The sequence below is a fragment of the Antennarius striatus genome, chromosome 13 (assembly GCF_040054535.1).
Source record: "Antennarius striatus isolate MH-2024 chromosome 13, ASM4005453v1, whole genome shotgun sequence".
NCBI lineage: Eukaryota > Metazoa > Chordata > Actinopteri > Lophiiformes > Antennariidae > Antennarius > Antennarius striatus.
The window spans coordinates 6,902,678-6,926,991 of record NC_090788.1 but is presented as its reverse complement, the minus strand read 5'-3'; the positions used below and the strand labels follow the sequence as shown (position 1 = coordinate 6,926,991).

At 37.1% G+C, this 24,314-nt stretch overlaps 1 protein-coding gene across 3 annotated transcripts; it reads left to right on the top strand.

The window, feature by feature from the left end:
* The first annotated feature begins 14,186 nt into the window (after positions 1 to 14,186).
* On the top strand, positions 14,187 to 24,314 carry hrh2b (histamine receptor H2b). Of its 3 annotated transcripts, XM_068331582.1 has the most exons (4): positions 14,242 to 14,283; positions 16,782 to 16,933; positions 21,330 to 22,145; positions 22,313 to 24,314. In XM_068331582.1, exons 3-4 carry the CDS (start codon positions 21,525 to 21,527, stop codon positions 22,790 to 22,792), a joined length of 1,101 nt encoding a protein of 366 aa, XP_068187683.1. In that variant the 5' UTR covers positions 14,242 to 14,283; positions 16,782 to 16,933; positions 21,330 to 21,524; the 3' UTR covers positions 22,793 to 24,314. The 3 variants fall into 3 exon arrangements, with proteins under 3 accessions (XP_068187684.1, XP_068187682.1, XP_068187683.1); XM_068331583.1 differs by lacking the exon at positions 16,782 to 16,933 and having other exon boundaries at positions 14,187 to 14,283; positions 21,335 to 22,145; XM_068331581.1 differs by lacking the exon at positions 16,782 to 16,933 and having other exon boundaries at positions 14,203 to 14,283.

Below are 24,314 nucleotides of genomic sequence, written 5' to 3'. Positions count from 1 at the left end.
CATCCTACCTGTGAAGCATACCCACTAACAACATTGAACATCACACATTTGATTTCTAGCTTCAGACTCATCACTCTATCCAACACTCTTTTTACCTCCAGGACATTCCAAACAAACTCCTCCTTCAAGATAACTCCTACTCCATTTCTCTTCCCATCTACACCATGATAGAACAACTTGAACCATGCTCCTAAACTTCTAGCCTTGCTACCTTTCCACCTGGTCTCCTGGACACACAGTATGTCTACCTTCCTCCTCTGCATCATGTCAACCAACTCTCTACCTTTTCCTGTCATAGTTCCAACATTCAACATCCCTACTCTCAGTCCTATACTCTTGGCGTTCCTCTTCTCTCTCTTCTTGCGAGCACACTTTCCTCCTCTCCTTCTTCGACCAACAGTAGTCCAATTTCCACCGGTGCCCCTGTAGGTCAACAGCGCCGATGGTGGTCGTTGTTAACCCGGGCCTCGACTAATCTGGTATGGAAGTCATAAGTTTGATTCACATGTTTGATTTGGCAAAAGTTTTATGCCGGATGCCATTCCTGATGCAACCCTCTGTATTTATCTGGGCTTGGGACCGGCACAATAAGACACTGGCTTGTGTCCTCTTGCGGCTACATTACATATCTTTATACACTATATATGCTATTACTACATACACATATACACACACACACACACACACACACACACACACACACACACACACACACACACACACACACACACAACCACACACACAAACACACACATTCGTCAAACAAATCTGTCCAGTCTGTACTTTTTCCAGACCACTTTGTTAGTGTTTCCTTACCAAATCAATATACAGGCATTGAGCCACCCTCAGGCCTCAAGTAACTGCTTTAAGGAAATGTCCGTTATTTATAGATATTAGTACATGCATGCATGCAGAATTGTAACGTCAAGATATTAGACCATATTCATCAGCATCTTAGAACACATTAAAGAGTGTTGTACTACAAACAATGCCTTTTTCTTTAGCTGTTCTGTAGGAATTCTTTTGAAGTCTTGAAGAAGCAACATGTTGAATGCAAAGCATATAAATCGTACAAAATCTTATCAGGTAGTACTAATATATAAAAATATTTTAATGAAACTTTTAAAAAATGGATTGGAAAAAGTAAAACAGACAAGTTCACGTCCAAACTTGGTTGATCTTTGCAGCCAACTCAGAGAAGTGAGAAGTGGGAAACAAGGCAGCCAAACATTACACCACAGCAAAATTTATGAAATTAGATGCAACGAGGAAGTCCAATGACCAAGGTGTAACACACCTACATCCAACTACATCTAAAGGACAACAGACTCTCCACTGAAGACAAATACTTTGAGTTGGGAGTAAAGCAACCATCTATGTCAGTTTGGGATGTTCATCAACACATACCCACATACAGTACAAAAGAAGTCTTTGCATCTGTCCCCAGAAAGTTTCACTTCTATTGTCAATATATGGCAAATTAAATTCATAATACCAGTGACTTATATGGTGCAAGCAAACATGTGTTTTCAACAACCGTACTGTACTTCTGAGTCAGCTGTAAATGTGAGACCTGCAACTGTCAAGGTGTTGGCAACCTCGAGTTCAGTTATCTATACTCCCCACCAGTAATTAAAATCAATGAATCCTCTTAGATCAGAGATCATTTGTCTTTGCACCATAAATGGACACCCAGTTGCTTCAGATTCAACCTTCAAGGGTCAAAATGGAGATTTACATGGGATTGACAAGATTCAGCCATCCTTAGTTATGCAGAAAGCCCTAAATTTTTGATTGAATGAGATTCTGCATCTCTCTGCAAATGTACCAGTCAATTTTGAAAAGTGGTGCCACTAAACAATATTTCAGCAAAAGCACTACACCGAGACCAAGAGCCAAAGACAAATTGGTAATAAAACAAAGCAACCAGACCAGACAGGATATTACAATTAGTGTATGTTCTATATCAGAGTGAATTAAACTGCTTGTCATCTGAGTGACATTGGAACCTCAAGACAAACAGTTTTACAAAATAATTTCTACGGCTCTATGTAGCTATAAAATATTGGTGTGATTCATATAATGGCACAGAGGAACCTTTTAGTCCCAGATATGGAGCATTATTGTGCTTCTGTTGTAATTGGGTTACTGCCTCTGGAAACCATTCAGAACCAGTCAGGCATTTAATGCATGTGCTTGTAGAAATTCAAAATTTTAATTGACTGCACAAACACCTTGAATAGTGATGCAACATTTTACATATTTCTTTATGGAGGATTTTGGTTTTGGCAAGGTTTTGTAAAATGTGTTACAGGGCCATTTGAACAAAGTTTTAATTACAATTACACATTAAAGAACTCATGGAAGTCAAATGGCCTTTGCTAAGAATCCCTTTGCTAAGTAAGTGAGATACTTGCTGTATCAGCTTCTACAAATATATGGATGATGATGTTGTTCTCTTGTTTGTCAGGTCTGCAGACTTTCATCTTTACTTTAGTACTTGTAACATAAAGCGAAGTAATTAGTGTGAGATGTACACTTTTCACAGCACAGGTAACTTCAATTTTCCTTAAATCTAACATTCTTGTATAAACAACGTTTGTACACAGCAATGTTAAAATGCAGCACAAAGGTATACGTATGCAGATAAACATGATTTTCATGAGAAAATCAATTTTAAAAATAGCTTCAATCAGCAAAAAGCAGCACTGCTGATTCTAACCTTGTCTCAAATGACTCCCTGTGAAGTGAAAGTATCAGTAGCAATTTCGACACCACTAGAAAGTAACACCCCTGTCTGTAGTTCTGTGGAGCCTTCAGCCACCTTCAGCTCGTTATTTTGGTTCACTGGTCCATCTGGTTGAGGTCCGGCAGCTCTCACTGGCCGCTGCATAGAAAGCCTAAAGCAGCTGACAGCTCAAACTAGCTGTACAGTACTTTTACACAGAAAAATGGCAGAGAAAGCTCAAAAGAAAAAGAGGCTGGTAAAGATTGCTGAACTTAAAGCTAAAAAAGGATGCTGCACCATTTTATGTTCGTCATAGCCCAACTGAAAGCCCATTTGTCCAGGGGTTCATCTCATGTTTGTATTCTAACTCTAACCCCCCCAACAGTAACTCTAATCCCTTTACATTCAAAATGTCTTCATGCAGCAAGCTTGATATTTCCAGTTTTCAACATTCCTACACAGGAGGCTAATGAAAAATTTAAAGTGAATTGCATTGGATCAACATGTGCAGGGGCAATATCACTTCACTGACTGACTAAACCAGGGGTCGGCAACCCAAAACGTTCAAAGAGCCATATTGGACGAAAATAAAATAAAATAAAATAAAATCTACAAACAATTAAAGCCTTATATGAAGGCAAAATAGGCTGTAAGTGTATATTAGCTATATTAGCCTATTAGCAAATTGACAAAGCAGGCTACAAATAAAAAAGGAGAATTCATGATTAAATGTTTATTTTCCCTGCAGCACATTCTGGAGAGAATTATGCACCATGTAACTTCTCTAGTATCATATTTAACGCTTTAAAAGTTTAACTTCCATTACTACATTAATGTATTACGTTTTATTGCATTGATGAACTTGTTAAATCTGCTCCAAAATGCAGCTGGCCTATCAACGATCGCTCCTAAATAATCCCCGTTCAGAGTGTGATGGTGATGGCTTCTCTGGACTCTTTCAGGGAGGGGAGGTGAGAGAGCCTCGATGTAAATCCCTGATGAATACAGTCAGCTTGAGCTCCAATGACAAAACAGTGCTTTACGCTCCTGGAGACTTTTTTTGGAACATGTTTAGGTAACGTGTTCCAAACAAGCAGCGGCATTTATTCGATCATTTCTTCTTACGGCTCATACCTGGACTTTACATACCTGAACAACAGCACTGTCGGTTCAATATTGATCACATCACACGACTCGTTACAGGCAATTGAGTATGCTGGAGTTGAATAAATGTCCTAGACTTGCTGATTAGTGACCTTTCCTTCACTATCTTTGCGGAGAGAGGCGTGTCTTTAATTTTCTGTATTATCTCTGTTGTGTTTTCGAAGTCTGAAAATAGGTGCTCTGATATTTTAATTAATTAATCCTTCAGGCAATTTCCATCTATGAATGGTTTTCATGCTTTATTATCTCTTGGGTTCTAACAAAATTAGCAGTAGTGGAGTTTGGAAATGAAATCCACTTTTAAAACCTATCTTTGCGCTCCTCTAATTTCTCCAGTAGTACTGCAATCACACTTTTTCTGTCAATCCCAGCTGGGTGGTCAGCTGCAAATATAGCATGTGGAAATGCCTTTCTACATTACCCTTTTTGTTATTTGACAGCTTTTCATTACAAAGCAAACATGCAGGCAATCATTCCACATTGGCAATGAAAGCAAATGACTCAGTCCATTCTTCCTTGAATCCTCTGTTCTCATCAGTTATCGTTCTTTTTTTCCTCTTTGGGATCCATGACCCATTACACGCCTGCCAGTTTGTTTTCAACAAACACCTGCCTGGCAAAATGTCGTGCTGAAACGTGTGTTGTAGGCTATTACGCAAAGCCTCATTGACAGAAATATTGAAATGTAGGTCTAGACAGTCACATTCAAGAAAATGTGTCATTAAGTTTTTCTAAGTTTTGTTTGTAAAAGATTTTTAGCTATGAATAGAATATCTGTCTATTTTTTTCTTTCGGTATTATTTTTTTTATTTTGTCATTTATCTCCAGGGAGCCACTAGGTAGGCGCTAAAGAGCCACATGCGGCTCCAGAGCCGCGGGTTGCCGACAAAATGCTAACATGCTCAGCGTGAGGCTATAGTAATGATGTTTAAATTACATGTTCATTGTGACATTGATGACAAATGTTTAGCAAGCATGCTTCTTTTTTCTGACTCAAATCACATACGTGATTATGAATGTTTACCACGTAGCCATCTCAAATCGCACACTGCTGTAGTGCACTTACTGGAAATGATATTATTTGCAGGTATTTTACTAAAATGAGCAGTTTAATGTCATCCACATTTAATGCAAAACAGTACTTTGTTTTCGCCCCACGGTGCATTGCTGCTTTCTCACTTCCTCAGCTCCTCATCATAAGCCTGATGTAATGACAGCATGCTAGAATTCACATATAATATCAACGCTAAAAATGATGTAATTTATCTAACATGCTGGTTTTTTAATGACAATACCCGCTGCCGTGGTGGTGTTTCACTAGCATGCTTAATGTGACAAGGCTATTGTGGTAATTTTGAGTTAAAATGCTCACTTGTCAAATGCAGACTCTGTTTGACATATATTTACAATTCTTGTTCAGATTTGGGGATAACGATGCATCAGTTATTTCAACCTGAAACTGCTGTCTTTGAGCGTTTTGGAGATATGTCAGTCCACTGGAACAAAGTGGTGGAACCATAAACCACATTACTATGTTGTGAGCTGTATTAAATAGGTCTGTACACATTACAAGTATGCTAAAACTACATACACAACAACCTGAAAATGTCACTGGTTCTGCTTTACAATTTTTGAATAACTCCACCATGGTAAGCCGCATTCGGCACCAATGATTCATACATGCTTTATAATCCATGGAAATATTTGCTCAGAACATTTAATCTCACACACAGAATCAAAATCAAAAGGCAACAACATTTTTCAAAAGATCAGAAAAGCCAAACATGGTTCTTAAAGGAAAGACTGTGCAGATCTTTTTTTTTTTTTTTTTTTTTAGTCATTCATCAAGACGTTGCAAACAGAATTAAGTTGAACATTATGAGGTTGAGATATCTGTTGCAAATTTGAATATCTTTTAGGTTATATGTTGTGCATACATCATGTGAGACAGTTTTTGAGAGAACGGATTAATTTACACTGCTGTGCTTTGCTCCCAGGGAATCCCGCTGTGCACTAACATCCATTCCTGAAATTCTGTGCAGTGTCTTCTTATTCTTTCTTCCAGCACAGTGAACTGCACCTTGTTTCAACTACATGATGGTAAGACTATAAATCATTAATAACATGAACGTACACCACACTGATCCTGTATCTCTAGTTTTCATCCAACCTTCACAAACCATATCACTATACATGGTTGTAATGTGTAATGTGCTAACAATTAGTGAGATAATGTGTGCTTTCTACTGTACATTTACTCTGACTGAATCATCATAACATAGAGATACACACTAAAATGCCCCATCATCTCCTAGCTTTGATGTCTCAGATGCTCAGGTAGATTTGAACAGTGGATCTTTTGCTGCAAAGCAAAGGTGCAACACACTCCTCTACCCCGCCGCTCTCTTCTAAGCAGCAGCTGACATGTTACACCGATATAATAGGCCAGAAAACATAATGATACCCTGTCTTTTAGGTTACATTAACATCCAGTGTAATCAATGTACATATTGTTCCAATGTACATGGATTGTAACTGTAGGCTGCAACACATATAAAGTCAAAATACAAAGAATAGTGAAATACATAGGACCCTTTACTATTTTAGAATATGCCTAATTAATGTGTGTGTTGAAATAATTGACAGATTGGTCTCAGTTCTGCAGACTCAGTGTGCAAGTCACTGGGAAAAGCCAAAGGGTGAGACTTGACAAAAAAGCACTCCTTCCCTTCAGAAAACCATTTCCCATTCAGAGAGATTCATCATTGATACTGTCTTGTCTAAGAAAGGCTGAGTCATTAAACACATGTGGATGTAGGACTCCATGCAGAGATCAATGACAGCGGGATTGATTTAAGTGAAAACATATTTTGTTATTTATGTCTTAGACTTCTGGCAACAGCGTGAACATCAGTGTCCATAAACAGTAAAAAAACAAAACAAAAACATTGATCAAAATTTTTATAAAGGTTGATATAGACTATTATATACAGTATATAGTATACAGTATAAAGATGTGTACATAATATCAGTAATAACCATTTAACTGTGTCAGTGTATGAGAATAAGAAAAATTATATTTTGTAAAAACTTGTGTGACCACAGTTCCTCAACTCTGTGCTTGTTTGATATTAATCTTACAGATATGTGGCTGGAGCAAATCTTGCTGCCGTTTGGATGTGCTCTCAGCAGTCATAATGATAAAATCACCTTCATCATCTGACCCAACTCTTCATTCAAATAATAGTACAAACGAACTGACATAAATTGAATGTGTGATTAAACCATGATTATACTGTATGTACAACTTTATCTATAGTTATGTGGATGGATGGATGGATGGATGGATGGATGGATGGATGGATGGATGCACAGATCGACAGACAGACAGTGGAGGAATTTCTGTTCCCATGTCGGTGAGTGTCTGTGTGTGTGTGTGTGTGTGTGTGTGTGTGTTTCAATCATAATTAACTCTTTTTATACCATAATAAAAACAAATGCCATATAAACACTGCTGACTCTTCCTTTTTTATCTGTGTGGAAACGTTGTTGTTTTGATTCACAGACGAAAATGATGATTCATAATGATATAAAAAAAGGCACAGGCAATGTTCCTTGGGAACAAGGAGGGATGGAACAGTGTATATGGGGTTCACTCTCACTCCTCCTCCCAGGGTCAAGTGTCCTCCAGGGGGGCTTCTGAGGAGCTTTAATCCACTGAGATGCCAGAGACTGTCCTCCCTGAGGATGGAAATATGACAAAGCATATTTGAAGATCAAGGAGAAGATACCGACTAAATTTATTTACAACAGGGCAGAAAATTGCCTTGAGTTTTCATGTGCCCTTGAGCATGGTATAATTTGTTTAATTAATCCTGCATAATCCATATAATGCTTTCCAGTTTGGTCCCCTATTATTTTTCTTCCATAAAATTAACCCCAAATAGAGCCACATCAATTATATAGCGTTGTAGAAACACAGATGATATTTTTTATTAAACTGTCTTTGTATAATTTATAGAAGAACAAAATAGCACCCCAAAAGCCAGAAGTTTCCTCTTACAAAATTATGTGTCATTGTTTTTGTTAAATTGACAAATGCTCAGCAAAACATACCCAAAACATAATGTATCTGCTAAAAAAAACTTTCCTCCATGGTCCCAAGAGGCTAATTCATTCTGTGGACAAGGATCATGACCACACAATGATACCACACACATGCAAACACAGAGATAGTTAGTTGGGGTTAATGAACATCAACAACATAAAAGAATCCGCCATAAACAATCCGAGACAGCAGCTATAATGACGTACTTCTTTTCATTTTTTTTGTGTCATGTTTGTTTAGTTGATCTGTTGTTCTGGATTAAATCTAGTTTATGTTTCAAATCCGCCTCCATCAAATGCATCAGTTGACTCCCTTTTCTTCAGCCCTGAAGCTCTAGTGTATAATCTAGACATGAACAAGGGGCATCAGGCATTTTACTTCTAAAGATAGAGTGAAAATCCTATATTTTGTCTTGATTTTATTCACATTTGATGTAATTCTTTATTTGCAGAGCAACTAATGTTCTTTAAGTGTTGTGAGGAATTATTACGGCAGACTTGTAGGATATATTATTTTTGGTTGCAACAAGAAAAAAACTGTGAGTACATTTAGTTGAGTTTGGCATTACCATCCTCCTCACTCTGCAAAAAGTGAGGCTATAAGAAAGGAAACAGTCTTTGAACGTTTCTCTTTAATGTTGTCTTTTTAAAAAAAAAATTTTACATTCTTCTTGACAATTGAAATGTGCAAATTGGTGCAACTCTTCTCTGCCACCACTTTTAGTGGGACTACAATCAAAGCTGTCATATGCCCCCATTGTACGGCAATTTATCCAATGATTGTCAAGATGACAATGATTATTGGAATTTATCACAATGTTACTTAATCAATTTTCATTGCATGTCATTTTGAATTTTTCCAGACATTTCACTGATATCCAAAAATGTCAATCATATTATAGGATATTTCATCTTGATGTTTTGAACCAATTTCTCTCACAGACACACTGAAAATATTAATCAGAATACAAATACAGTCCTTCCCCACTCTGCTGATACATCTGTAGAATGTTTATGCCAATACAACCAACAGCTGAGATAATTCTGCTACAATAACTCCTTTTAATTTGATTTAGAAGACGCTTTGATGGCAGCAGGTCAGACCAACAGCCTTGAAACTGTGACAAAAAAGCTTGTTAGTCAGAAACATCACTTCAGGCTCGATCACATTTTGTTAGCACTTTGGTGTGAATGAGCATAACATAGCTGGGAGGCCATTTTAGTTCCTGTTTGTGGCAGAGAAGAATCATATTCCAAGGCCAGAAAAAATGTGACCCGCTCTTTTAAACAGCATTCATCACAAGTGCACAAAGCATACTCCACACACACACACACACACACATACACACACACGCAAACTGTTCTACAAACACACATTTTCAATATCTACTTTCATATAAGTGTAGAAGTATAATAAGTAAACTTTATTTCAAGCAGGAAATATGTTTAAAGCAAATGAATAGTCTAGTTCAGTGGTCCCCAACCCCCGGGCCGTAGACTGGTACCGGTCCATGGGTCATTTGAAAAGTGACGTCTGTGCAAAATGACGCACAGACAAATGTGTGCCTCTGTCCCGCTTGACAGGTGCCCACAACTGCGCTAGTTTACTGGATTAAAGTCAAGGCAGATAATCCTTAGATCGCCCAAAAAGTATCGAAAACCCTCTTTCCATTTCCAGCCTCCTGTCTTTGTGAAGCGGGATTTTCTGCAGTGACCGTAAACAAAACCAAACTGCGGAGCGGACCGGACGTCTGGAACACACTTCAGGTGTCATTGTCTTCCGTTACCCCTTGATCGGCAGCCCCCAACCACAAATTCTCCTTTTTGTAATTACTATTATTTGATTGACTTGTTCACCCTTTTATTGGAAGTGATCAGTATTTCTCCTACTTTGAATGCACTGATTCTAAGTCGCTATATTTCAAAATAAACCTCATCCGTGCATTCACTTCAATCAAGTTTTTAATATAGTTATTTCTTACAATTATTTTATTTACAGAGATTTTGATTATTAATTTATGAAAAGAAGATTGTTTATTGTCTGTTGATGTTGATGAAGGCCAGTCCGTGAAAATATTGTATTAGATGAAACCGGTCCGTGGCGCAAAAAAGGTTGGGGACCACTGGTCCTAAAAGACCTAAAAGCCTTTAATTTTCTCAAAAACCAACAGTGCGCCTTATAATCCAGTGGGCCTTATTTGTGAAAAAAAGTTTTGAAATAGGCCGTTCATTGAAGGTCCACCTTATAATCAGATGCACTTTATAATCCAGTGCGCCGTATATATGAAATAGGTTTAAAATAGGCCATTCATTGAAGATTTGCCTCATAGTCCAGTGCGCCTTATATTGCGGAAAATACTGTAATCAGTGTTCTTGTTTGCGATCGACCCACAATAGTCAGATGACGTGCGTCCCTGGAATGATAGCTTTTAATGCACTTCCATTCAAGAAAAATATTCACAATTTTTCCATTTCTCCACCTAAATTTTGAACCCGCAAATTATCATTATGTTGTGATCTGGTGACGAAAAACTCACGCGAGTTTCTCATCACCAGACTCTCCTGCGTTACTCTGCCTTATTACTGTAAAACGGCAACATGGCCGGTGGTGGTGCAGTGGGTAGCACTGTCGCAGCACAGCAAGGCGGTTCCGGGTTTGTGTCCTGCTCTGTGCGGAGTTTGTATGTTCTTCCCGTGTCTGCGTGGGTTCTTTCCGGGTTCTCAGACTTCCTCCACCTCCAAACACATGCACTTCTGGGTAATCAGCCGGTCCCAAATTGGCGGTAGGTATGAGTGAGTATCTGTGTGGCTCCATGGTGCACTGTGCAAAGTTTTCCCCCAACTTGTGCTCTAAGCCAAGGAAGATAACTGACTGGCTGACGAATGACAAGCGGTGGAAGATGGATGGATGGATGGATGGATATAATTTTCTTTCTTTTTTTTCTTTTTACTTAAACAATTATGATGTAATTATTAATAACATTCAAATTAACGGTTTGTTTAGTTTTTAGATTATACTGGCAAAACTCAATCCTTGCGTACGTTTCTACCATTTTTTTTCTTCATTTTATTCACTTGTTTCAGGAAAGGCAAGGAAAAAAATAAAAACAAAAAACAAAATAATTAAATAAGCAAATAAATAAGCAAAGATCATAACTCAACAATACAATTCAACAATACAAATGCCAACAACAGCAATTAACAAAATACCAACGATAGTAAGGAAACATTGAGCACATGTTAATACTACCATAATAATAATAATGCCATAATTCTGTTATTACTTTTGAGGATGCATAAACATCATGTTGGGAGGCAAAAATGTTTTTTAAGTGCACCCCATGGATGCACTACTTTCTTGAAGTAAAATGAACTCTGAGTGATAATATTTCAAACTATCAGATGTTTATATATAAAATATCAATATGTATAGTATTTAGTTGCTTTTATATAGCTGTCAAATAATGCCAAAAAATAGATATTAATGTTATTGTCTCAAGAGTACAATCTATTTTTAAGTGAATTGATTTAGGTTTACAATGTGACCACGACATGTAATGCACTACTTAAATTTGTCCAGCAGGGGGTTGAAATGATTCAGTGTTTTCCCCTAACTACTTACTGTCCATTAACACATGAAAAATTCCTAATGTTTCATTACATTTTGATTTTAAAATAAATAGAGGGTTTCAATGGCTATTATGATGCAAATTGAATAAATTTATGTTGAATATAAAAGAATATAAAAGATTTGGACTCTGAAGTCTCTAAATTTTCAGGATGTTCACTGGATCCAAACAGCTCAATAAATTATGATTACACTAAACTAACCCGCTTATCTCTTCAACGTGAAATTATCAGTATTTATTTTGCTCTTTATTTCAGGAATTTCTCTGCATCACCCCTGTAGATCTAGTCAGTCATGAAACATAGTATATCACTATTTCCAGTTGTACAAATAGGCTTAGCAGCCTCTGATTCTCAGACCTTAAATTCTTTCCTAGACACAATAATTTGTGGCTCCCTTCGGAGTTGAGGATATTAATATTCCCATCAGCATCTACCCAGATCCTTCTCATTTAACCATGAGTTAACCTTCATGTTAGTGGCAAAAAGTAAAGTTTATTTCACAAAATAAATATATACTTTGAAATCATTATATTTAGTGTAGTGTATGTCTTGTGGTATGTCCTGTGATGTCAGTGTTTCTTTTTCTCCTGGTGTTTATCCAGTATTATTTGTTACGTAATGCCGTAGCAGTACATATGTACAATTTCCGCCGGGATTAATATCTATCTATCTATCTATCTATCTATCTATCTATCTATCTATCTATCTATCTATCTATCTATCTATCTATCTATCTATCTATCTATCTATCTATCTATCTATCTATCTATCTATCTATCTATCTATCTATCTATCTATCTATCTATCTATCTATCTATCTATCTATCTATCTATCTATCTATCTATCTATCTATCTATCTATCTATCTATCTATCTATCTATCTATCTATCTATCTATCTATCTATCTATCTATCTATCTATCTATCTATCTATCTATCTATCTATCTACCTGTGCACAAAGATAGATGGTTATGCAACTTCAGTGTCATACATAATTGTGTGAACTAGAGGGGAATTATTATGAATCTCGATTTTCTATCAGCACATATCATAGTTTGTGACACAGTCTGCTGGTTACCATGGTATAGATCGCTCTCTTTTGTTTTCATGATTATTCATTATTTATTCAGTATTTTAATTGTTAACTTGTTTTCAGCTCAAGGTGTGACAATGGGAAATGAGAGTCACACTTTTTTAAAAGGATAAAGTGTACTTAATAGAAAAACTCCACTTGGGGAAATTGTTGGTAGGAATATGTTCAATTTTTGAACTGTAAACACATCATATCAAAATTCCTCTCACCTCCTTCACTGGGTCTCTCCGGCTGGCATCTTAAAATCTAATCTCTCTGCCTGAAAGTCATGACCTCGGTAGCCATGTTTACTTGATAGTGTATCACATATTTGCACAACAGGTTGAAGTGGCTGTCATGTTACATTTTCAGGAGACTAACTGTTCTGAACATGATCTGATTGTGCGTGTACATTTACTTCTCTTCTGCCACAATGAAAGTGGGAAGAGATGTTCACTTCAATACAATGAGTTATTTTCCTTTCTCTGATATCAGCAGAAATCAGTTCTGTAGTTTTTGTCTGAACCTGATCACACAAAAATTGATTTATAGTCATGAAATATATTGTTCAAAATGAAGTAACTCAGTCTGCAGGGATTTGGCTTAAGAACTAGAGAATAGCCGGTTCAAGAGTAGCATGGAATATTTGCTGGTAGCTGGAGAGAGGCCAATTCAGCCTTATCAGCACTGTTACTGTGCCCCTGAGCAAGGCACCAAAACCCTAACCACTTCCAGACTATCACTCCATCATCTCTCTCTACACTTGCTGCTCTACAAGCCATTTGTGTGTGTTTTAATCGATACATGTGAAAATCTAGAGTAAGATTTTCCACAAAGAAATTAATACAGTCTAAAAAATCTGTTACTTCTAACATGTTAAAGCTGTTTTTTCCAGCGTTAACACCCATTAGTGACCTACTTTGCTATCAAAATGCCAATTCTTGAGTCATATACATTGAACAAAGCGCAACGTTCCCCTTTTATCAGCCCTTATCCTTCAATGAATTCTTTGTACTCTAACCCTAATTTAACTGGTGAAAACCTGGTTTAACATCTAAAACTGATGGATCCATATTTTCATTTGTATCTGCATCAATAGATAACAAACCCATAAATGTGCCTGATTTCTTTTTTATAAAAATCCATGTCGTTCCCTAAAAGATCAATGAACACAGATGGAAACATTATCTATTTGAGTCAACACTGTATATGTACATGAAAAAATATGGACAATGGTTAGTCCACATATAGGTTACATTTACTTGTAAACGTAATCACATGAGAGCAAGGGAGGGAGGAGATAAAGAGAGAAAGAGCGTGTGAGTGAGAGAGAGAGAGAGAGAGAGAGAGAGAGAGAGAGAGAGAGAGAGAGAGAGAGAGAGAGAGAGAGAGAGAGAGAGAGAGAGAGAGAGAGAGAGAGAGAGAGAGAGAGAGAGAGAGAGAGAGAGAGAGAGAGAGAGAGAGAGAGAGAGAGAGAGAGATTAGTTTACACTTCCACCAAAGCAGGATCAGGGAAGCGGAGAACATTTATGACCTGGAAGCAAGTTGAAATCTGAAGACATTTGAGACAAACCATGTGAGGTGAGTCAGCACACTTTGAAAAACTTCATTTATCTTCTGATGATGTGCAGTAACACTGTGTAACCAAGCAATCACACTGCATTCAGAGCCTTATAGTCCGAAAGATGAGGCTTCATGCAAGGTTGATGTTCAAGCTGTTCAGCAAGTGTTGCATAGTGATTCATTTCTGTCTCCTTTCACTTGTTACACATTCACATGATGTTAGTGAGGATTTAGCCGGCTGGTTTTGTCTTGATCACGCAGCCGACACATACCTATGTTACACAACCCACTGTGTTTGATTGATATTGGATCTTTACTGCATGAGAAAGTATAAAACAATGTGTATTATTTACTTGACTTTGTGTGGAACCAAAGTGAAAGTATTTGAATTGCATCATTCAGTACACAAGACCATACAATTATTCCTGAAAAGACATTACTCCTGATCTTTATAATCAAGTCAACTCACATTAGACAAGCTAAAGGGGATAAAAATGTTATTTCCTCAGTTTGTGGAAGAGATATTAGAATACAAATACCTTGTGTACCTATTATACACATGATTTTGTCTTCCAATATTACTTTTAGTGTCTTTTCGCATGGTGAGTTTTATATATTCTATTATTGACCCATTATTCTGGTCCGGATGTTTTGTAATTACACTGTTTACTCACCTACAAGGCCAGCTAGACTTCATTTGTGCCGTGATAACTATCTCTGTGTGCAGATGCACTTCTATAACTATAAATAGCTGCTCAGTAGGGAAACAATACTTTACAGTTACACCAGTGACATCAGTCTGCGACTTAAGCCCCGAGGAAAGCTGTATGAGACCTAGAATTATTTATTAGTGGTCAAGCATGCATGTGTGAAAATACAGTAGTATGAAAATACAATATTATAATCTTGTGTTTTACTGATTTACCTGTCACAGTCAGATTATTGAGAGTTTGTATTTTTGGCCCGTGCCTCTCCTGTGAGCATAATTGTTGGGGCTTTTTTTGCAGGTTGGATTGCCTGGAATTATTATACAATGCACTGTAAAATGATCTCTGGTTTTCATTGCCCTGTGGTGTTGTGTTACGCCTGTTCACTTGCAGCAATGCGGCAAGTCAGCATCAAGGCAAAGTGAAAATGACTACAAGCACAGATCAGTTAAATTTATTTGTTTTTTATACAGCATTTGTCGTCTTTCTTAGTGATGTTCTGGTTCTGGTGGCACAAGACTGTAAAACAGTTTCCATTTTCCGTTGAAGTGACATTCCAAATCTGATACTGTGTCATGCTGTAAAATGCAAAGCATTGATGAAGAAATAATACGTGATTGCAGCCAAAATGCTGTTACTTACAGAGATGTTTGAATTCATGACCTGTAAACAGTCGGGCATCATGGAAAAAAACGGGAAAAAATGTGGGAGCTAAAACATGAAAATGAAGTACACACGCTGTGTGCAGCTCAACCTTTTGACACTGATGTCAAAAACAGCTAAACAGATATTTCATACATCCTATGCATGGAACCCTAAGAAATAATTGTGTTATACAGTTTTTCCATTTTGTTAGTTTGCATATTTAGGCAAGTTTGAACGCAGTCGTGCTTGGGCTTAAAATCTCTAGTTCATCCCTGAAATATTAGGAAAGCATCATTTAGCATCATTTTTGTAACAGTGTTACTATTAAGTTTATATTTTATCAGGTATGGTGACTTGTCGTGTAGTGTGCTTTTTTCTACATTATATTTATATACAAAAATGCAGCATCTCACAGATGATGCTGTTGCCATTTCAATACTTTGAATTCAAGTGACAAGTTTTACAGTGTATACAAGAGTAGCTGAGTGACTGAGTACGCAGCTCAAACTAAACTCTGTCAGCCCTGAACAAACAAAGTCACCATGGAAACAGCAAAATATTGACATTATTTAGAAAAAAAACTCAAACCTGGGATTCTCTCATTTACCAAACACAGTAGCAATAGCAGCTGTTTTTAATATTATCTGTAGCTACTTATAGTTAAAAACCAGGTACAAGTTTCATTTGAGACAGTGGGAGACAATTGTGTGCGGAGAGTAATGTGTTGTGGAAATATCTTCTCAGTGATCAAATTAATTTACTTTCCTTTCATGGTGATTTTATCGAACGAGTGACGCTGATGCAAAACAGACAGAAAATTGTCTCTTGATTGCCGAAGCATAATTAACCCAGTTAAATATTCATGAAGAAAAAATCTGCTCTCTGGTATCTCATTGCTGTCTACAAGTGTGTTCAGTACAGATAAAAAGAGCAGGTAAAACTTCACACACTGTTTTTACCAACCAAATTTTCCAGGTATCTTACTGCTCTACAAGTTTGAGATTTCTTTTGTTTTATTGTTTTTTTGCATTCCCATAATTTATCTTTTAAATGTAAGAAAGCTCCAAAGTTAGCCTTTTTCATACTAATCCAACACGAACCCCATCTGTTGATTGTCTGTCAGGTTTTGGTTTTTTTTCAATTTCTTTTTTCCACCCCTGTAAGATTGCAGGGGTGGGGAGGGGTGAAGCCCATCCATTAAACCCATTGGCAAGATGGAATCAGGATTATGGCCTGTGGAGGAAAGCCAGAGGGCAATCATGCAGACAGGGCGGGAAACATGCAAACTCATGCACAGAAAAGTCCCAGGAACTCAGGTAAATTTTAACTTGGCGTCTAATCTTCTGAAAGGCAATATTGCTTACAGCACCATCACTCAATGTGCAAATACTCCCCACTGGGATGTCAGATTTCACTTGAGGATGAACAAGAGAGACAGTTCACCAGTTGGTGGTAATAAGACAGCAAAGAAAGCCCATGCAGAACTCCGCGTTAGATCTGTGTTTGTGCAAAATGTGAATGAAGTACTGGGTCTAAACCAGTGGTTCTTAACCTTGTTGGATGTGCCGAACCCTGTCGGTTTCATATGCTCACTCACCGAACCCTTCTTTAGTATTTTTTTTTTTTTTTTAATTTAAGACATAAGTATATGTTTTACTGGTGTATTTAATGAATTGTGCATTAATATCACCTTTTTCAAAGAACAAAACCAAAACAGTGCACAAACTCACCTGAAATGACCTACCTGCAAATCAGTGTGACTTCTGCTGTTGTTATTGAGAGACCAGTTCAGATAAGCATGGCTTCACCTTGGCAAGTGCTACTCTTATGTCATTTTCACAGCAAAGTCTGTTTCTTTTGTTTTCCATGCACCTTAAAGAAGTGTTCCTTTATTTTTGCTAGTGTGAGACTAGAGTTGCTCAACTTGACATTGCAAATCATGCAGAACGCTGACTCCCATCAGGTTCCGTTATACAGTACATGTATATTCACGTTGCACATATTCGTCCGACCACTTTCTTTTTTTGCTCAACATAGTTACTATGAATTAAAATATTAAGAAAGCAATCAGATGACGTGTCATTATGAAAGGCATAAATCAACTACACAGGTAGCACAGGTAGGCTAATCAATGTAGCGTGATCACCTGCAGCCAGTGATGGCTAAGGGGGGCGTGTCATTATGAAATGACACGACGTGTCAAACATACACAGTGATTTGTGTATGTTTGGCAAAAAAACCCAACACATCGTGTTGGGTGTTTTGTCTTGATCCCCGACTCACCGAACCCCTAGGGTTCGATCGAACCCAGGTTAAGAACCACTGGTCTAAACTATGAAGAGTTGACTCATGTCCAGCTGAAATGATTGCATTAAAAAGATATTGAAGCAATATACTGTGTACACTGTTTACCCAAGAAGCTCATTTGAATTAGAAGTCATATTAAAGTCATCAACTACACATTTACAGTGTACACTTCAACCTATTATCTATGGAATGATCCAAAAAGGTGTTTCAAAGTATCCCAGGATTTTACCGGTCTTTTGCTGTCCTCTTTTACAACTCAACTATGCTGACTTCAAATTCAGAAGAAGCATACATTTTCAGACATTTATGAGGTAAACAACAATTCTGAGAACAAAGCATGTTTTCTCTCAGTTGCAGCTCTGTCATTCATTTCAGCTTCCAACCAGCAAAGCTGATAAAAACATATATAACTGTACCTTACTTACTACTAATGGTAGAATAAAAATATAATGCCACATTTTCTTTAGAGATACATTACATTTTCATCTCTCCTCTTAAGAAATCTCAACGGATTCATCTCTGAACATGTGGAGCTTTTTAATTCTAGAACCTCTTAAGGAGGATTTTACAATCAGCTAAATTAAATGTATCATCACAGCCCAAAATTTCCTGCATCCTAATTCAAACATGATAGTGACCCTGCTGTTTTTATCTTGTCATTGTAAACACTTCATATTATCATGTCTGCTTTCATAGCAGGAATGAGTTATACCAGGAAAACCCTGAGCGTCATAACTTGTCTGTTATTCCTTTAAATGTTACTGCTTCCTTTGTACTGGGTGAACATCCAGTGTGTTTAATAATTGAGGTATTAGAATTCAAGTCAGTGATGGTGTCACATTATACAGTAGAGGCAATAGGGTTTGCCTTAAATTACTGTCTTAAATCATCTGCTTCTACAAGGACAGGTAGCATTATCATTTAAAACATCCTAAATACCTCTCTTGAATCCAGCACCCATTTAATGTCACTTTCAGCCTCTTGTTGCCTTCACTTTATAATCACCGAACCTTAATTAGAAAACTTCAGAACTGTTGGCACACACCACATGTCATCAATATTTTATGGTAGTGCATTGCTGTACCATAATAAGGAAGCAGATGACAAATTAAAAGCAGCGCTATCAAAGCAGCAGAATGTAGACACTGTCAGAAAACCAGTGTCACACTTCCTTCATAGGGTTAGTAATATTTAGAAAGCATTGGGAACGCAGTGTCAGTCTATGTATTTATGCCTGTTGTTGCCAAGACTGATGGCATGAAATGGACACACACCGTTTCTAATGAAGTTGAAAGGGTTATGGTTAGAAGAAAACTTCATTAAAATTACTAACAAACTTAGTTTGTAATCTAGCATCAAAACCATGAACAGCTACATGTGGTACACTTAAGCTGAAACTATAAAAGCATACCAGACTGAAACATTCCAAAAGAGATTTTTTTTTAATACTCATTTTGGAATTTAATTTTATTTATTTATTTATTTATTATTTTTTTGTACATTATTTTTATTATTCATAAAACAATAACAACAAAACAAAAAAACCACGCATAACAAAATACAATTCGGCAAACATATACAAAAAGAAAGTAAAATTATTTCATTGCTACTCGTACTTGCCCACAGGGGGGAATAATCTGCATGAATACAATGCAAAAATATACCTAACCTGTAACTAGTTGGGATCAATCCTGGGCTGACTCATACTGATAATCTAATATATGTAATTACTGGAGTGCATTGAGAAAGGAAAACATTGTATTTAGCATGAAGTTGTGCAGTTATTTTTTCCATAAGTATACAGACATTAATCTGTCTTTCCATTGTTGTATGGTGGGTGGTAGAGGGTTAAGCCAGGCCAGAGTTATCATTTTCATTGCCACATATACAGCGTTTCATGACCGCTGCTTCCCTCTGGTAATATTCCCAGAGTATAACAGTGTGGGTCCAAAGGCAAATCAACATTCAAAATTTGCTAGTATTTCTGCTCGAATATCCTCCCAAGACTGTATGATTTTACTTTTGGGCAATCTCAAAAATTGTGTGTATGATTTCCAAGTTTCTGACAATTCCTCCTAAATAAATTGTCCAGTTATGGATGGAGTTTTAAAGTACCTCATCTTCAGCTTCTACCTAATTCTTCCCACAAAAGACTGCTGGTCCTTTTTCATACACACAATCCTACTTCTCATCCTCAATGGTGACATTAATTTCCAACTCCCACTTTCCTTTTATATTAAGAGTAGTTCCAGATATATGTGATAATAAACATATATAAGTTATATAAAGTTGTTAGACAGTTTTCCTTATCTATTCCCTATCTTTTATGATTTTTATTCAAAAAAGTTCAATAGGGGTAGAAGGTTACCTGAGAACATCCTACTCTTTATGAGACAACTTCGAATTTGAAAGAATTTCTAGTGATCATTTGACCTTATATCAAAATTTTCTTGTAATTATGTAAATGATTTTAATGTATCCCCTTCAAACAGTTGGTCTAACATAATACGTCCTTTTTTTCCCCCATTTCCTGAACCCTGCATCTAAAGTACTTGGTATGAATTCCACATCTTTGGCATCTGCATCACCCTTGATATTGTCAAGGGTGCCCCGAAATTTTTTCTGAACCATAAACCAAGTCTTTATTTTGTAATTTACAATGTCTTAAAATATTTACCAACATGGCACAGGTTATAGGCTTTTTTTTTTTTAAAAGTGTTACATTATTTTATTGAACAAACAATGCTGTTGCTTTTTTGACAGAACATTTGTTCGCCTTACTTTTTAGACCATGACGGAACATTTTAGAAGTATTTTGAATATCTTGTCTCAATTTATCTTGACAGCGTCGCATAATGCATCACTGCCCGCGTTTCATTAAATGCTCCATCTGCGTAATAAATTTTGTTGTCTCCAGGAGACACTTCCCCAACCACAACAAAGACACAAAGTCTTCATCACGCTCTCTGATTTTAACACCCCAGGTCCATTACTTCTCTTAGAAGAAATAATTTATCTCCAAGTCAGAATTTTGTCAAATTAAATTGAAATGAAATAATTCCAAATCTCTAAATAATGTTAATATATGTCATAATTATCACATGTGGTTGACTGCCTTCCTTTAAAGCCTTATCCTTTTAACAATGTGTATTCAGTCTTTAATTTGACCTCTTTGGTTTTCATTCAAACTCAGCCTCTGCCACCACTTCATTATAAATGTTTTTGTGACTACGTGAATAGTGGTTTGTGTTATGAAGTATTTTGGGCTCTTCAGTCAGACTATAAAGGTGCTCTCTATGACCAACCTGTGGGCATATCATTCATTACATTCATTCATTAAATATCCTCAATGATAAAATGTGAAATGAAGATTTTCAAGTAATCACTTTTGTTCTTGTTCACCAGGGCAGCCTTAAAGGGAGTAACAGAGGCATTAAAAGAGATGGCTGGGAAGTACTTCCTACTCTATGATCCACGTTTAATACCCACTACTTCTATGCACAGCAGCCATGGAAAGAATTGTCTAAAGGAAAAGTGAAAAGACAGTAATTCTCGCACTTTCATGAAATGCAGATGAGCCAAGGCCACTAGGTCATCATTATGATTGCCATGGCTATTCGCTGGTTCTTCCTGGTGTCTTTCATCATCGTGACCGTTGGAGGGAACGTGCTGGTGTGTTTGGCTGTAGGGTTCTGCCGGAGACTTTGGCGTATTACTAACTCCTTTGTGGTGTCACTAGCAGTGACAGATCTGCTGTTAGGCTTGCTGGTGCTGCCCTTTTCTGCGACACTGGAGCTACGCAATGGGAAGTGGCCTCTCGGAGGAACCATGTGTAACATCTACATCTCTCTGGACGTCTTTCTGTGTACATCCTCCATCCTGACCTTACTAGCTATCAGTGTGGACCGATACCTTGCCATCTCAGCTCCCCTTAGCTACTCCCAGAGAATTACGCCTCTAAGAGTGTCGCTGGTGTTGAGCGCCATCTGGATCATGTCACTAACCATGTCCTTTGTGCCCATTCACTTGGGCTGGAACACAGCAGACTACAGAGTGCAGCACGTGGACTGGGCCATGGGCGAGGAGGACATTGACGGACGCTACTGCAAGTTTGAATGGAATAACAATTATGTTCTAGTTTACACCATTGGCTCGTTTTACGTGCCTCTGCTGCTCATATGTGGAATGTATCTTTGTATATTCAGAGTGGCACGTGAACAGGTCAGTGTTGATTTTCACCTTGGATCACAAATATATATTTAGTGGAGAAAACATTTGTAACATGCTTAATTGTTGAATTAAATTATTGACTTCCAGAGCAGTGACTGTGGGCATATCATATCCTATATCCTCTGACATGCTTATCTTTTTTTGACCAATCATTTCAGGCGAGGCGTATTCGTGCTGCTACTCCATCATTTGCACGTACAGCCTCAAATGCAGCCATTGCAAGAGAGCACAAAGCTACAGTGACCTTGGCAGCTGTACTGGGAGCTTTTATCATCTGCTGGGTCCCCTACTTCACATTTTTCACCTTTATGGGCATAAAACAAAAGGCAACTCCTCCTAATATGCCCCATTCTGTGGTCCTTTGGCTGGGCTATTTTAACTCACTTCTTAACCCCATCCTGTATCCAGCGTTCAACAGGGATTTCCACAGGGCCTATGCAGAGCTGCTTCGCTTCACAGGACAGTTTCACAGAAAACTGCAGCTCACTCGTGAGTCCTTGCAAAAACGATTATCCTTTGCCAAGGGACAAAGGGTTCCCCAACAGTCTGAGAAGTTTAATTATAGCGCCAAGCAGGAAACCAAGGGGGAGATCCTAATGCTGAACCAGAGGAATGGTGTCCCTGATGAGTCAAATTGATAATCAGTCTGGTGTTGCACTGCTGGACCATAAACATTACACAGTAAACTTTAAAAAAATTCATACGATAAGCTATGGAAGCTTCTGACCTTGTTACACATACAATATTATTTAATATACATGTATTAAAACTCTCACATTGAGTTCTGTTTTGCATTCTCGTGCTGTCACATTTTTTCTCTCAGCGGTTCTTTTATTTATTCAAACTCACACGTTCATGCATTTTATGCTCATTATTTAATCTATTTCAAGCCTGCTCTCATGCACGTGGAGTAAATGTAATAGGTTTCTTGTAGAAGAAAATATATGTACGACAAGGAAGAACGTATGAATGTGTATGAGAGTGCAGTAGGGGGAAAAAAACGGACAGGGCATTTATTGCATTGTGTTTAGATTAGAGGTCTGAAGAGGATTATGTCTAGAAACCCTGAATGTGTTCTTGTGTGAAGGCTTTATAAAGATACATAACTTAGAACAAATATGAGAAAAACTTAATATAGGTACTGTACAACTCACTTATATTGAGTGTTTTTTTAGCTTAGTTTATCATAAAGATCTTGGTCGGGATTTTAAAAATTCACTTTCAGAATTATAGCTTTCTATTTCCAATATCATAATACTGACCAATATAACAACAATAAAGAAAAAACATCAACAAAACATCACAGATTACGCATGAAACTATAACGGAAAAAAACAAACAAACTAATTTAGCAATCAAAAATGAAGATGTCCTCGAAATATCCAAGACATGATTTGTTTTTATATTTTTTATTAAGTTTGATCACCTTTACACATACTAGATATACTTGAATCAACCCACATTTGAAACAAAACTCTCTTGTTCATTGTAGGATTCATGTTTTTCATGTAATTACTCAATTGAATGCAGGATTTGAAATCCGTACCCTTCTCAGCCAAAGAGATTTAGCAAATACCAGCTACGCTGTTGTATTAGAAATGTTTCAAGGTCCTAGTTTCGATATCTTTCCTGTTATTTGCCACCTGGTTTGAAACATAGTCTGCCTGTCAGTATGTTGAGACATTGGCATGAGTTAAAAAGTTGTTCCAATGTTTTTGCTCTTGATAAAGAATTAGACCCCCTGCTCCGGTCTTCTCATACAATAGACTGATTAAGGTTGTAATTATCACTGTCATACATTCAAACTCAGAAGAGTGGTCCCGAATTTAGAGATACATATCAGCAATATTTAATTTTTTCGTTATAACAATTAGGCTGTTCTGATATGATTTCCCGGAATGCCACAAGGCCTAACGTGTCCCACGTGCCGTGACTCGCAAATTGATTTCCTGGTTCAAAAGTAAATACTGACTTCAAGGAAAGATTCCTGTGTCATTCCAACTAAACAAAATGTTAAGAAACTGAAACAAAAAAATATGATGACAAGTAATTTGAATGTAACAATATGTGTATAAAGAGAAGGTTGAATTTAAAATATAATATATACAACGTTTGTGAGAATGTAGTATATGAAAATCCATGTGAAACATGAAATGTATA